At 38.6% G+C, this 16,912-nt stretch overlaps 1 protein-coding gene and 2 long non-coding RNA genes across 5 annotated transcripts in view; 1 reads left to right on the top strand and 2 right to left on the bottom strand.

Annotated features, from left to right (window-relative positions):
• The window catches only part of pdgfd (platelet derived growth factor d), a 45,410-nt gene extending 31,290 nt beyond the window's left edge, over positions 1–14,120 (top strand). For all 3 annotated transcript variants that reach the window (XM_058079869.2, XM_078792974.1, XM_058079870.2), the window contains exons 4-7: positions 4,859–4,912; positions 6,272–6,482; positions 9,809–10,026; positions 13,302–14,120. In XM_058079869.2, the coding sequence (XP_057935852.2) occupies positions 4,859–4,912; positions 6,272–6,482; positions 9,809–10,026; positions 13,302–13,436 (618 nt within the window). In that variant the 3' untranslated portion in view covers positions 13,437–14,120. The remainder of the gene's footprint in view (positions 1–4,858; positions 4,913–6,271; positions 6,483–9,808; positions 10,027–13,301) is intronic.
• Positions 1–16,912, bottom strand: part of LOC131134502 (uncharacterized) — a 41,012-nt gene that overhangs the window by 17,238 nt on the left and 6,862 nt on the right. The gene's annotated exons all lie outside the window — the stretch shown is intronic.
• On the bottom strand, positions 133–6,480 carry LOC144899674 (uncharacterized). Its single transcript, XR_013628014.1, has 3 exons — positions 6,260–6,480; positions 398–522; positions 133–275 (listed from the first exon to the last, which is right to left on the bottom strand). It is a non-coding gene; the product is annotated as an uncharacterized LOC144899674 (long non-coding RNA).

Here is a 16,912-nt window from a genome sequence, read left to right on the forward strand (position 1 = left end):
GCGAGGAATAGTGCATTTGTAGAACATCCTTTGCTTTCATGCAGTCTTCTTGATGTTGAAGCTCCTATGATAGCACCTGGCTGGCATTAGTGCTGAAAAGGGGTACTATACATAATACACAGTACAGTACATGCATGCCTTACTATAACATGTTAATATGCAAATATGGATAGCACATAACGGTAGCATGTTGGCCACACAGTCAGGAGACTCGGTTCGTTCCTCCGCTTGGGCACCCATTTACTGTGGGTACATGGCGAGAGGCGGGGTACGCCCTGCAACAATACAAAATCTAAAATCATCACAATGTTAATGTTAATTGGCCACTCCAAATTGTATGAATGTGAGTGTGAATGGTTGTTTGACTATATGAGCCCTGTGATTGGCTCCAGCATACCTACAACCCGAGTGAGGATCTCTCTCCTCAACGTTCTCCTGCACATGTGTACACCATTTCTTCAATTAGACCGAAGCTGTGGCTTCATCTAGCAGGTCTAATTTGTTCTGTTCAGAGCTGTCAAACTGATAAGAGGGAGGAGATGAGGAGGCAGCGAGTGGGAAGGAAGAGGAGAGAGGATGAAAACTCGTCTATGGAAGGAGAGAACAGGTGTTTAAGATGTTATCAGCAAGTCAGCTAATGACTTAAATAGAATGAACTAGGAGAGGCCAACAGAAGGAGACTGCAGAGAAGGTTGGTAGGAGAATATGGACCGAGCTGGATTGGAGTGCAGATCTCCACAAAGCGTCATAGTTCACACCAAAATACAGTAAAGTCTCGTTATATCGATATCGGTTAAAACGAATTACTACTGATTGCGATACTATTTTCATTTCCCGGCAAATTTCTAGTCTTTTATGATATAATTAGCTCCGTTAGTACGATACCCGGTTATTATGATAATCCGGTTACTACGATGCCCTTTTCATCTCCCGCCAGCCAATTTGGTCTGCTTATATCGATACAAAAGCAGCTTAAATCAATCTTTGCTTAAGGATTTCAATACCAAAAAAGAACACGGCGAACGGCTGCTTCCAGTCAACTTTATTTTTCACACTTCCACCACCAGAGTGCAGCACACACAGCGGAAAACACCCGTCCCTCGCGCCTACCCCTCCGGGTGGCAACACCTTCCCTATCGATAGTTCCGGGGTGAATTATGTCCCGGTAACCGGTAATCACTACAGCGTAAGTACTGTAGTACAAAATGTATTGTAGTACAAAAGCATGCTAGATACGCAATCCATGAACTCAAGGAGAAAATTACATGCCATATCAAAGATCCGCCCACTTTTAATGCAGTTCGGCGCAGGATCGGATATATGGATAGTCCGGTTATATCGGTATTTTTTCCGACTCCCGAGAATATCGATATAACGAGACTTTACTGTAATAATATTATTTTGCAAAACCTGTTTTGCCTTTTTTGTCCATGTATTTTCTTCCGGTATAGTTACTCTATAATTTTAAGTTCCACCCCTTGACGCCATTTAAACATAGCAACATGGTACACCTGCCTCCTTTGAGTAATGCTGCTATTTAAGTTGGCGCTACAACGAGCTGTGAGTTCGGAATTCCTCAGCTTCCCAATCATTCCAAGCACACCTCCCGTTGGTGTTCCTGTGACCAAGCTTCAGGTTAAGACTTTGTACTACCTTTTAAATCTTTTCCGGTAGTGTAGTCTGAGCTGTTTCCAATCCAATCCACTTTATTTATATGGCACATTTTATATTTTATATATTTTTTTTATCCAAATTGCTGCACTTAGTAAAAAAAAGTAAAAAAATACAATATAATAAACACAATAAAATACAATAAATAAATATTATTGCTATTACCATTATTACATTATTATTATTAAATATTAAATAAATTTAATCCAAAACTAAAAGATCAAATAAGAAATACAATAGTAAAATAGATATTAAAATATTAAAAACATAAAGTAAAGCAATAAAAGTATAAAAAAATAAAACCAATTAAAATAAAAGGAAATAACTAAAAGACACAGGACCATACGACTCACTCCGAGTTAAAAGCCAAAGAATAAAAGTGGGTTTTAAGACGAGACTTAAAGCTGTCGGTTTCCCTCCGTAGTCGCCTAATGTCAGTTGAGTCTTTCTCTAATTTCTCCGTCGATTTTATACTTGTACTTTGTACTGCTCTGTGTAAACAGATTAGCATTTATTAAAGTCTATTCAACCCACTGCCATGTGCTCGCATCCTGGACTTATGCTGCATCAAATCTGATCAGTCAGCGGCAAATATCGTTTTTCATGTCATAAAAATGAAGTTACATTGAAAAGAGAGGTTACGTTTTTTTTTTTTTTTTATTCCGGCATCTCTTGGCATTAGATGGAAGCAGAAAACAAAAGCGATGGGGAATTTATTGTATGTGCCAAGGTATTCAGCCCCCTCTGTTTGATCTGACTCGATTTTTTTCTAGCAGTTAAAGTGGCCCAGATGTGCATTAGACGAAGCGTTTAACCTTAAAAGGCAAGACAAGAGACATGTTGTGTAAACTTGCATGCACACACACACACACACTCACAGGAAAACCTCTGACCTCATTCAAACAGCTGGTCGGAATGCATGCGTCCGTGTGTGTGAGCAAAGTCATTAAAATACTACAAAAAATACTTTTATGTCAATTTGCAGATGCAGTGTCATCAATTGATTTTGGCTTCAACTCTTACTGCACATGTTACTCCGAAAAGCGTTTATTTATTTATATCATATTCACTCATCTTGACACTCCTCAATTTGATCAGTTGTTTCTTTTTTTTTTTTGGTGGACTTTTTGGAGGCAAAATTGGAAATGATGCACTGAAAATCACAGCTGAACGTTGAACGTGAGGATAGAGTTTTTTTTTTTTGAAGGTGCACGTCAAGCTCCGCCAGAGGGTTTGGCTTCCACCGACACTGTGACGCTGTAGCATAATGACGCCTTTAGGGTGGGGGAGCATAGATATCCATAGGGAGCACAGAATGGATGTGGTTGGGTCATCTGATTAAGATGCCTCCTGGGTGCTACTCGTTTAAAGTGACAGAGCATGTCCAAGTGAAAGAGCCTTGCAATAGATCCACATCATGTTGGAGGGGTTATATAGTACATATGGCCACTTGAGCGCCTGAGGGTGTGGTTGGGAAGAGGAACATCTGAGCTTTCCAAAGCCGGTCTTTTGCCACAACTCTTGAAAAGCAAAGACATAAACGGTCTTAGCTCTTATGTCCTTACACGCAACGATAGTATTAAGCAGATACATGTGGCACTATCTCCTCTCTGTGATAATGTTTCACTGCTCCCGGACACCACTTGGTTCCTCAAGCAGGGGCTCACTTGGTGGGGCTTGGATTGAGGCGCCTGAGGGTCAACACGTATCTGTGCATTTGTGTGGATTTTAACCCTTATATGCATAAGTGGGTCAAAAATGACCGTGTCAGGTTGTTTTCTTGAAATATCTACGTAATGAATTTTTTTAAATCATTTCATATTCCAGGTATTCCTCAAAAAACATGTTTTTGATATCATACCATTCACATTTTTAACTTATCTTTTGTAGATTTTAAGAATTTTTTGTTTTTGTGTTACTACCCCAACCTTCCATAAGTGGGTCAAAAATGACCCGGTCAGGTTGTTTTCTTAAAACATCTTCGTAATGAAAGGAAAATTTTTATCATTTCATATTCCACGTATTTCTCAAAAAACATGTTTTTGATATCATGCCATTCACATTTTTAACTTACCTTTTATACATTTTAAGAATTTTTTGTTTTTGTGTTACTACCCCAACCTTCCATAAGTGGGTCAAAAATGACCCGGTCAGGTTGTTTTCTTGAAATATCTTTGTAATGAAAAATTGTTATCATTTCATATTCCAGGTATTCCTCAAAAATCATATTTTTGATATCATGCCATTCACATTTTTAACTTACCTTTTATACATTTTAAGAAATTTTTGTTTTTGTGTTACTACCCCAACCTTCCATAAGTGGGTCAAAAATGACCCGGTCAGGTTATTTTCTTGAAATATCTACATAATTAAAATTTTTTATCATTTCATATTGCAGGTATTTCTCAAAAAACATGTTTTTGATATCATGCCATTCACATTTTTAACTTACCTTTTATATATTTTAAGAAATTTTTGTTTTTGTGTTACTACCCCAACCTTCCATAAGTGGGTCAAAAATGACCCGGTCAGGTTATTTTCTTGAAATATCTTTGTAATGATAAAAAATGTATCATTTCATATTTCAGGTATTCCTCAAAAAACATGTTTTTGATATCATGCCATTCACATTTTTAACTTATCTTTTATACATTTTAAGAATTTTTTGTTTCTGTGTTACTACCCCAACCTTCCATACGTGGGTCAAAAATGACCCGGTCAGGTTGTTTTCTTGAAATATCTTTGTAATGAAAAATTTTTATCATTTCATATTCCAGATATTCCTAAAAAATCATATTTTTGATATCATGCCATTCACAAATTTAACTTACCTTTATGCAACACACAATGGATCCTCACATTTTCTATTGTTGTACGGGGTCATTTTCTTTTTCAAAGATGGAAAAAAGTGAAAAATTAAGATGTTTCTAACATGAAATCATTCTTGTGAGGTCCTAAGTATAATACTAAATATGGCAAAATTGGCATAAAAACGCATTGATTCGAGTATGGGTCATTTTGGACCCACTTATGGAAGAGTGTAGGGTCCAGTCACTCGTGCATCTAAGGGTTAAGAGCATGTGTTAAGAGCAATGCATGCCACTGATTACTCTCCAAGAGATACAATATAATATGCATACTTGAAAAAGTATGATATTAACTAATTGCTGTCTGTTCATTCCCCCAGAATGAAACTCCACTGACTGCGTCCCAAACCAACTGGGAAGCTGTTACCATGTTGGTGAGTTCTTCACAGGCTGTATGAATTGAATAGACAAGTTAACAATATTCGTAAGGACAAGACATAATTAGTATAATGACATGAACAAGAGAGTAAAGTGAAAAAGCGAATGTGATATCCTTCTGTGGCTTTCCTCGTGGGACAAAAATTAGCTCAGCACTAACGGCATTTTTTGTTTTGTTTTATTAAAAAAACAATGTCATTGTGGTAAAAAGTCACATTTGGACTCCAAAGACCAGAAGCTACGTAGGTGGATAACTCTAATAAACTAGCTAACTAATGAATAGTCCAACGCGTCCAACAGTGTCATTCTGTTGGCAACCCTACGTGGTACAACAGATTTTCCGCTTCACACGGATTTTGTGATCGGCTTTACGTTTTTTTTGAATGAATTTGTACAATATTGATCGTGCATTGTCAGTTTTAAGCAAATATTCTTTGACCCTTTGGTAAACCAGTCAAAATCAGCCTATGAGCCACTGGTTGGAGACCTTCCATGAACTCCAGTTATTTTTTTTCAGGCCTATCAGAAATTTATGACAGTTTTTTTTACAGTTCTTTTACCACTATTTGTAACATAAACTAACCGGTTCTTGCATTTTTTTGGTTTTAAATTTGGAGAGAGTTGCATCCGGTCCTTTTTATGTTTGAGTAAAGATCATACCGTTTAAACATACAGCCTGTCACACATGCAACCCTCACATTGTTCTATGACAAAGGAGTTTTAATCATTGCGCTAATGATAAGGCTCATTTGCATGGACCAAGGCACAGCCGCATACTACACACACACATACACACTCAGTACATACATAGAATGTACTGTATGTATTATACATGAGGCTTGAGATGTAAAATGTCATGCTTTCTTAGACTAATGTTTTTATAACTGCATGTAATCCAAGTAATTTGTAAGAGCTATATGGTCAGTGACATATGAAATCATAATAATTAGTGTGCGTTGTTGCGTATGGCACTTTTTCTGCATGGATTATCAACAGTATATATATATATATGTGTGTGTGTGTGTGTGTGTGTGTGCATGCAAGGGGGTCTGCACATGTCTGTATGTGTGCTTATGTATGTTTGTGCTACTACTACATTGGGGACGCACAGTGACTTTGTCCCAGTTTCTATTCAAGCCAATCCGAGGGACTTATTGTAGTCACTGTACATCACATCACATAAAGTCACTCACCAATTCATTACATACACATACAGTACATGAAAACAGTAAAGTACTGATGTGTAATATCTGTGGTTACATGAAATAGGCAGTATCAAAATAACCCTACTGACTTTATGAAATAATGACATTTTTTACAAAAGGTAAGGTTCTAGTTTTGACCTTGATTCCCAGGATGACAGTCCTGTTGGACCTGTGGCAGTCACAGAGGTTCCTCTCTCTTTGGAAGACCTGGATCGAACCATAGCTGCCTTTGACACAGTGGAAGAGCTTCTCAGATCCCTAAACCCAGATACCTGGAAACAAGACCTGGACAGCATCTACACCCAAACACACATTCATTATAGATCAAGAGCCTACCACCTGGCAAGCAGGCACAACAAAGGTAGGTGCTGCATTTCATTCCGACTCACAATTGGGATTTATGTGAATAATGTAAATGCATAGAGTGGAATATTTGAGGTCACCACAGTCTGACCTTTAATTTGTTCATTTTTTCAAAACTAATTTTCCTTAACAAAATCATAGAAATAGAATAAATCATTCATTCATTTTCTACCTATTATTCATTTTCTACCCCTGTGAGCAGGGGTCTCAAACACCCTGCCCGCGGGCCAAATGTGGCCCGCAGGACACTAGTTTGAGGCCCCCGCCTTGATATGAAAGTTTAATGTTAGTGCGGCCCGCGCAAGTTTGATATGGATGCTGTATGGTATCATGTACCCAGAAAAAATTATTACGTTTGATTAATGTTCATGTTAAAGGTTAAATAACTGTTAATAGTTATCCTCCCTATCCGTGTGGAAGTGGTAAGTTTTTGGCTATTTAAGTTGAAAGGAAATAACTTGAAGGCTACCGTTTAGGTCGCTAGCTGTCTAGTTTGCGAGTTAGCATGTGTCTCAAGACCCTGCAGTTGTGCAATATGTTGTAAATAAAAAAAGTATAAATGTGACTATAGTCATGTTTTGTCATGTCTACAGGGCTCTAATAATGCTTTGTTCATTTTAATCTGAAAAAATTATTTGTCTACCCACCAACTATATGTGGTTTCTTAAGTTTTTATTATTTGCCGTTTTATTATTATATTTATTTGTTTATTACTGATTGATTGATTTTCTTTATTCTTGATTTGTTTATTTATTTTTCATGTTTTTTTTGTGTAGAAAAATAAAAAGTAAGATATTTGAGAACAGTGAAATGTTTTATCAGAGTTTTTCTTGTAGAAAATCGGAACCAAAGCAAAGTTTATTTATTTAGCGACGTTTTTTACATTTTTTTGTTTTTAATAAATGCGTTTTGAAAACCTGATGCGGCCCAGTCTCACCCAGACCCGAGCTCCAGTGGCCCCCAAGTAAATTGAGTTTGAGACCCCTGGTCTAGAGTCTTCTAGACATAAACTAACAACCCTATAGTTACCTTTACACTCGTATTACCCAGTATAGTAAACATAATAACAGTGAATAATCAATTAAATCCATAAATAAGACTTGTGCTTGTGCGTGTTGCTATAAATGTGACTTCCGAGTTGAATTTTTGAGCTCGGCATGGGTAACAGTTGCAAGAGTCGCCCGTGTTTTTATTAGGGATTGTTGTAAGTAATTCAAACTTACACTAAAATCCTGTTCCGGTGATGAGTCTGGTATGTGTGTGTGTGAGTAACATTACTGACACCTGGTGACCATTGTAGAAACATCCATATCTTCAATGTCATTGGATGCGTGTTTTGAATGCCTTTTATTTGTATTTTGATGAAGCCATATTGCTCTGAACAACATGGAAACAGATGTCAATGAGTTTCCATTTCCTGTTTCCTATCTTCCAGTCTTAACAACAATACCTTACATTTCCTCATAGGTGTTCTTAGGTAAATATTTGATTTGGACAACAAATGTCAATTTATTTAGCATGCATACGCTCTACTACCTACAGACAAACCCATATGTCGACATTGTATGTTGCAATCCCTCAGAGAGGTAGTAGTAGAAGCTGCAGGTCATTGATAGAACCCACCAGCACACCTCACTCTAATTGGAAATTCAGCTTGTTCAGTGGAGCAGAAACGTGCCGCAGTCAGCAGCTTAGCTTTGTTTTCATTAAGACGCTCACATGCTCGCTCACTTGCATTCTCCCTTGATGATACCAGGTCAGATCATCACTGGAATCAATGGAGATATATATCTTATAATCATAAAAAAATATACAACCTGGGCTCTGAAAAAACTAAATATATGTTTTTTTTCCTCATCTTCACGGTTTTGTTGTGTATTTTATATTAGTCAATGTATGTATTCATAACATTTTTTGTAAATTCAGTGTATTGTAGAAACATTTCGGGTTGCCCATACCCTAATGACTTCAAAGTCAGCTAAAAACTGATTTTTTTTTAGTAGTTATGGCATAGAAAACCTGTTTACGATCTTCTAAATACAGTTTTTAACATCATTAGAGCCCTCAAGACATGAAATAGCACCCCTATAGTCATCTTTACATCTGTACCAGCCAATATAGTAGATATAAATACATGTAGATAGATATAAATAAAATAAAAGACTGCAGTTACTTATTTTTTTGTACCTCAGCGTACTATTATAAGACATTGATGGATTGTAAGAGCAGCTTTAAATAGCTTTGGCAGACAAAATAAGAATAAATAAGTCATTTGAGATGTTTAGTGTTTTGCTGCTTCTGACTAGTTTTCTTTACTGGCAGAGAACTGATCCCTGCTTTAGAACAATGGCGGGTACAAACACGGTTCGATGAACGACTCAGTGTCTGTGTCTTTTCTTTGTATCGAAACAACAGCAATTAAGGCACTGCACAACTTTGTGTGTTAGAAAACAAGCGTTCACACATCAACCAATCACAAAGAGGTGATGATGGAACTGCACAATAGAAGTGATCATGTTCAGTGCAGTTTTAAGCCGAAAAATCATCAAGTGGCGTTGGTGCTATACAGTTTGTTGATGTCGCTGATCTCCACTTTAAAGATGACGGACCAAAAGGCCATCGAAAACTATGCATGAGCCTTAATTTCACGGGCAGTTATAACCGATGGTTATATCAGCCAACCTAAAAAAAAGTTGTTAGTAATCACCACTCTAAGAAGTCCCAGTGCGGTAATCATTACCTTGATTACTCTGACCTCTGTCGAGTGGACTATCTGGCACTGATTGCAGCACTTCTTCTCTTTCTGTCACTTCTGTTCAACGCCACAGTGTACTTATACGGTATGTCCATCACTGGAAACACGTACTATATATGTCATGCTTCCATGTGAGACGGTGAAAAACCACATCAGTGATTTAGACGGTACGTATATATCGGACATTTGTCTTTGCATGAACACCCCTAAAAGCTCCCCCATGCTGCACTGACTGTAAGCATGACGTTCCGCTAGTTATGGTCATCTGGCTTCCATCAATTATTTCCTGTGAGGCTTAGCCATTATTTGACTGGGAGTTGTTCAGGCCAGTGAATAAATCAGTGATGACATAATGAATATCGGCATTCAGTACAAAAATCTATACCTGCTCCCCCCCACTCCGGCACTTTCTTAACACACATCTCCATTCCTGATGCCAACTCAAGTTGTGATTGCAACCACATCCTTTTCGTTATAATATTTAGTCATATTCATTCCTGGAATATGAATAACCAACAGTGAATAAATAATAATAAATAATAATAAAATAAATGCTCTTTTCTGTCCAGTTGACCTGAATCGCCTCTATGATGACGTCAAGCGCTACAGCTGCACGCCTCGCAACTATTCCATAAACCTTCGCGAGGAGCTGAGGGCGACCAACGCCGTCTTCTTCCCTCGTTGCTTGCTGGTCAAACGCTGTGGCGGCAACTGTGGCTGCGGCACCGACAACTGGAACCAAGGATGCACCTGTCAGGCCGCTAAGACCACACTGAAACTACACGAGGTGGGTCCCATTGGCTCACACGCACTTAAGACCAGGAGGATTAAATGCTATGTAGTGTTTGTTTATTGCGGGAGGGGGGTATCAAACTTTTTTCCAGCACGGCCCCCATACTGAAAAAAGGCCACTTTGATATTTTTTATATGTATATGCTGAGAAATTATATATATTTCAAGAAAAAAAATGCATCTCAGCTTTGTGATATCGGCAAAAAATAATTGATTTTGTTTTTTTCCCATTTTTGCAGTTTTTGTCCCAAATATTTCATTGTTTTTCTTAATCTTCTAAAATTTTCTTCTAGATTTTGTTCCCATACATTAACTTTTTCCCCAACACAATTTTCCAAAAATTCAATTTTTATTTATTTATATCTATACTTTACTCTCATAAAATTATAGCAGTTTTTCAACTTTCTTTTTGTAAATTTCTTCTTATAGTTATGACTTTATTCAACCTGATTTTACAAAAATTCCAACTTTATTTGTTGTTTTGTTTGTTTCTCATAACATTACGGCTTTTAAAAATCACATATTTTTTCTTTAATATTTAAACTTTATGCTACTAAGATGAATGAAGATGATTATTTTTTTCATAAATTACATTTTTTTTCAAATTATATCTTTCCTTATTAGATTTGAAAAATCTTAAAAAACTTTATTCTTGTAAAATTACTGCAATTTTTTTTCACGTTTATTTTGCTGAGGCTCACATTGGGAATGACCAGGATGGATAGGATCAGGAAGGAGTACATCAGAGGGACATTACATGTTAGAGGCCTTGGAGATAAAGTCAGAGAGGCCAGACTGAGATGGTTGGGACATGTCCAGAGGAGAGATAGTGAATATATTGGTAGAAGGATGCTGCCAGGTAGGAGGCGTAGAGGAAGACCAAAGAGGAGGTTTATGGATATAGTGAAGGAGGACATGAGGGTAGTTGGTGTGAGAGAGACAGGGTTGGATGGAGGAGATTGATTTGCTGTGGCGACCCCTGAAGGGAAAAGCCCAAAGAGAAAGAAGAAGAATGTGCCATGGCTTTGATACCCTTGGTTTATTCTCTTGTTGTCACCTCTGTTAGAGTTGTTGCATGGAGTTGTTGCTTTGCATGCATGCATGCATCTAAGTTGTTCCATACGTTCAGTAAATGTAAATACAGTATCCAAAGATTTGGAAGGAGAAATTGTCTTTTAATACCAGCCAAGAGTGACTGATTGTACACAATCAGCAGGAAGACACACCTCTCATTTCCTCAAATTGCTTCCAGAGCATTGTTAAAAATCTTTTCCTCCCGAGTTCCCATCGTCTATCCATTCCTCCCAATTCCCACTTTCAATTTCTCCTTTTCAAGCAAGTCATTCCGACTGCGCTCTCTTTCTCCTTCATATCTTTGTTCTTCTTCAGTTTAATTTTAAGACCCCTCTTTTTCAGTAATGTCTTACAGACAAAAGGAGGATTTAGGTTAGAATTGTGTGTGTCGACGTCTTTTATTATTTTTATTACATTATTACACACCCCCATTGTTTCAGCTTTGGAAAGTCCTGATATTCATCTTTACATTGCAGCACTGCAGCATTCGGAAAGAAAATAATCCATTCGTTCTTTTTCGACCGCTTATCCTCACGTGAATCACGGGCTGTGCTGGAGCCTATCCCGGCTGTCTTGAGGCGAGAGGCGGGGTACACCCTGGACTGGTGGCCAGCCAATCACAGGGCACATATAGTCAAACAACCATTCACACTCACATTCATACCTATGGACAATTTGGAGGAGGAAACCGGAGTACCCGGAGAAACCCCGGAGAGAACATGCAAACTCCACACAGAGATGCCCGACGGTGGAATTGAACTCGGGTCTCCTCGCTGTGAGGACTTTTACTGAAATTTACTGAAACTTTTACTGAAATTAGAGCATGAAAAGCTGGTATCAAAAGTATTGATATTTCGGGATTGATCCAAACGTCCCTTACAGTGGCCGTGGCCACCCCTGGTTACTCTCCAGCCACCCCCCTGTCTATTCCAGGTATCAACGTATTGCCCCCCTTATGTGAGTACTGGTCTCAAGTCAAATAGTCTGTAAAATGTGGAGTCAAATGAGAAAGCCTATCGATGCCAACGTGTGTGTTCGCTAACCTTTCATTGTCACCGCTCTTGGACCGCTACTGCCATCTTTGTTTATACACTTGGCCTGGCTGTCACTCAGATTGCTAGTTTTTCATCCAGCCTCTGTTCTATGGATACAGAATGTGATTATAACGTTACCATAAACTCATTTTCTGGACCACTTGATTAATTGAATTAGTGGGTTTTCTGCAAGCTGCAGTATAATATTGTGTGTGTGTGTGTGTGTGTGTGTGTGTGTGTGTGTGTGAGAAGGAGAATACTAACATGCATATTAATGTGTTATTCTTCTATTTTCAGTGCCTTCAATTTGTGTTCAAGGTCTGTTTTGTGCATAAAAGCAATGAATTACTACCTCTACATGAAAAAAAAGACATGCACTGTTATGTTCTACTTTATGATCAGGTTTGAGCCCAAATAATAAAACATTTATTAATAGTTCATAGAGACAGAAAGGCAGGTTTGGAAGCTCGGTAGAGAGAAAGAAGGTTGAAGATTTTTTATTTTAATTGGTTTTATTTTTTAAACTTTTATTGCTTTGCTTCTTGTTTTTAGTATTTTAATATCTATTTTACTATTTTATTTCTTATTTGATCTTTTAGTTTTGGATTAAATTCAATTTTTACCTTTATTTTATTTTTACTTTTTATTTCACTAGTCTGTGCAGCACTTTGGAAACTCTGTTTATAAAATGTGCTATATAAATAAAATGGATTGGATTGGGGGCGGCACGGTGGTCTAGTGGTTAGCGCACAGACCTCACAGCTAGGAGACCAGGGTTCAATTCCACCCTGGAGTTTGCATGTTCTCCCCGTGCATGCGTGGGTTTTCTCCGGGTACTCCGGTTTCCTCCCACATTCCAAAAACATGCTAGGTTAATTAGCGACTCCAAATTGTCCATAGGTATGAATGTGAGTGTGAATGGTTGTTTGTCTATATGTGCCCTGTGATTGGCTGGCCACCAGTCCAGGGTGTACCCCGCCTCTCGCCCATAGACAGCTGGGATAGGCTCCAGCAACCCCTGCGACCCTCGTGAGGAAAAGCGGTAGAAAATGAATGAATTAATGGATTGGATTGGAAGATGGAAAACCTCAGAGACCACATAGCCATGTAGACAAGAATCAAGTCCACCTCTATCTCAGTTCTTTCCCTGTGTCTCTCCCAGGTGCTCAAGTACGCCCCGGAGACTACTCTGTACCAGCGCCATCGCAGGCCGAGAGTACGATGGGTCATTGATGAGATCTTCCTCTCCCACCACGACAAATGTGAATGTTCCTGTCCCTCCCAGGCCCCTCGCTAAGACACCGACATGAAATATGTGGACACGTTTTTGACTTAGTCTGTTTTGCCTTGGACTTTTCATACAAGCAGTCCCACAGAAATGATGATCTCAACCCAAAATATAACATGAAAAGTCACTTCTTCTAAGGGACAAAGTACATCTGAATCTCAACTGTAATGAAATACAAATACTTTCAATTACAGTTTCAATTTCTAGTGGTGGATTTTTTGGCAGAAGGAAGGGCGGAGGAGGACCTCGTGAAGCAAACTGACCCTCATTCCTGCCTAAAGACTAACCCAGCGGTTATTTATAAAACTGAATTCCTCACCCTTCCGTTTTTTTTTTTCCACACAGCCCTTCTTTGTTTTGCACACATTCCTGTCTGCAAAAATGTCAGCATCCCTTTGTCTTTCTTTCTCTGCATACGTTTGCCTCCCTTTTGTTTTTGCTTCTCACTGTCCCCTCTAACATGCACACAGAGATCACACACACACACACACACACACACTCTCATCCCAAACACATCAGAGGAGATGTCAGCACAGGCCGCTGCACTCTGACCGTTTTTTTTTATACAATTCTGGTCATTCAATCCGCTATCTGGGAATTCTGCTCCACGGATAAAACCAAGCTCCTCAGATCTGAATAGCTGAATAACATGTTCAGGAAATAGTCCCCCCCAATAAATCTGATTTAAATGTGTTGGTTGCCCCTTAATCCTTATTATTTATCTTATACAGTAAAGTCTCGTTATATCGATATCGGTTAAAACGAATTACTACTTATTACGATACTATTTTCATTTCCCGGCAAATTTCTAGTCTTTTATGATATAATTAGCTCCGTTAGTACGATACACGGTTATTATGATAATCCGGTTACTAGGATGCCCTTTTCATCTCCCGCCAGCCAATTTGGTCTGCTTATATCGATACAAAAGCAGCTTAAATCAATCTTTGCTTAAGGATTTCAATACCAAAAAAGAACACGGCGAACGGCTGCTTCCAGTCAACTTTATTTTTCACACTTCCACCACCAGAGTGCAGCACACACAGCGGAAAACACCCGTCCCTCGCGCCTACCCCTCCGGGTGGCAACACCTTCCCTATCGATAGTTCCGGGGTGAATTATGTTCCGGTAACCGGTAATCACTACAGCGTAAGTTTATTTTTATTTACTGTAGTACAAAATGTATTGTAGTACAAAAGCATGCTAGATACGCAATCCATGAACTCAAGGAGAAAATTACATGCCATATCAAAGATCCGCCCACTTTTAATGCAGTTCGGCGCAGGATCGGATATATGGATAGTCCGGTTATATCGGTATTTTTTCCGACTCCCGAGAATATCGATGTAACGAGACTTTACTGTATATATATATTCAAATGTTTTATGGGAAAAGTTCAGGGAACCATTTTTTTTTCCAGCAAGGTTCATAAATGCATGTCTGGAAGCCCTGTCCTAAACTCAAGAAGGAGAACGAAGGAGAACCCAGATGCCAGACTTCCTTGTCCACCATCAGTGATGAGTGACATCACAAACACAATACTTCCTCCAGACACACTGCACACATTTTGTCCCTGCGATGGTACACAATTTTGAGTACAAAAAACTACAAAGAACATTTTAAAATGTCTTATTTCCACCTGCACAAAATAGTCATGAATGCAACACAAACTATGTGTGTCTCATTCTCATGAATGGGTTAGCTTTTCCACCACCGGTCTTCCTTGTGTAGTTGTGTTAATAACTAGTTCGACTCCCGAAAGTGATGTATTCCTGTCAGCCATTCGCTCACCCACACTGTCTACGCTTTCCTTTTTATGGCTTTATAGGCAAGTAGTAATAGTACTGCAGCATGTACTGTAACATAATATAGACATTTTTCTGCAATGAGATATTCTCTTCAATATCTTGTAGATGCCTTGCAAATACACAAATTAATGAAGCTGGGGTGATGTCTGCGATAGCATGACATCACACCGGACAAGGCGGGACCAAATATTACCAAGGCAGCTTCACGGATGCGGGATGTAGTTTTCTTGTGAGACGAACCCTCTACAGAATTGCAACAGATTTCAGCCTAAACAAATATGTAACATCACATAACACATTCATGCCAGGGATTCATTCATTCATTCATTTTATATCGCTTATGCTCATGAGTGTCGCAGGGGTGCTGGAGCCTATCCCAGCTGTCTTCGGGCAAGAGGCGGGGTACACCCTGGACTGGTGGCCAGCCAATCATAGAGCACATATAGACAAACAACCATTCATGTTTACCTTTATAAGATATAAAGGTATATCTTATTTTATCTTATGTCCATAAAATAAAATAAAACAAAAAAATCCTAAAAGAAATCAGAAAAATAGAGCAAAATGGAAAAATGGAAAAAAAAACCTCAAAATAAGTACAAACTTTGGCTTTAAATACATACTTTTTTTTTTAGCTTTTATACAAAATTTCCATTCATCCATTTTCTTATCCTCGCGGGCATGCTGGAGCCTATCCCAGCTGTCTTTGGATTGGTCGCCAGCCAGTCACATACAGACAAACAACCATTCACACTCACATTCATACCTATGGACAATTTGGAGTCGCCAATTAACCTAGCATGTTTTTGGAATGTGGGAGGAAACCGGAGTACCCGGAGAAAACCCACGCATGCACGGGGAGAACATGCAAACTCCACACAGAAATGGCAGAGGGTGGAATCGAACTTGGGTCTCCTAGCTGTGTGGCCTGCACGCTAACCACTCGTCCGCCGTGCAGCCCATGCCAGGGATGTTTGATCCAGCTTAAAAAAAAAAAAACAGTAGTATTTTCACACCCTTATAGTGTTTTGGCAACAAACAAGGTGTCATTGTATGGTCATATCACCTCGTACTGAAGTACGTGACAAAAAAAACAAAAAAAACGTAAACAATATTAGGAAAGCAGGAAGTGAACAAATGTAACAGTTACTGATTGTAAAAGTACCAGATGGAGGGGTAGGATTTAATAAGCTTTGCTTCTTCCTACTCCTTTTGGACATGTGGAACTGGGAACTGATTATGGGATGCATTCAATTGTAATCTGATGCATGTTCAAATGAAATAAAACCATTACCATTACATAGCTGGGCATCACACATTTAATGTAAAACATAACTCTCTATGACTTTATGTGTTATTTTTATGATCTATCAGAACAGACACGTTTGTTTGTTCCCATTTATCATGAGCCGAACTCCGACATATTTAGTTAGCACTTCTCTATCCACCTCACAAGTGTTCCATATCAAGATGCTGATTATACAGCATGGTTATTGTACAGGTGTGCCTCAGGCTGGTTACAATAAAAGGCTGTTAAACTGTATTGAAATCCTGAATAACCAGATTATTTCCATACATTACAATTGTGTCTAAATCCATATGTCCATTTTATGTATATGTTAATGTTTCCTCTTAGATCCCAATCTCGCATCAAAGCTACTGTTTTCTTTTGTGGCT

Source organism: Doryrhamphus excisus, linkage group LG8, assembly GCF_037039965.1.
Source record: "Doryrhamphus excisus strain RoL-2023G ecotype Guam linkage group LG8, RoL_Dexc_Guam_v1.1, whole genome shotgun sequence".
Taxonomy (NCBI): Eukaryota; Metazoa; Chordata; class Actinopteri; order Syngnathiformes; family Syngnathidae; genus Doryrhamphus; species Doryrhamphus excisus.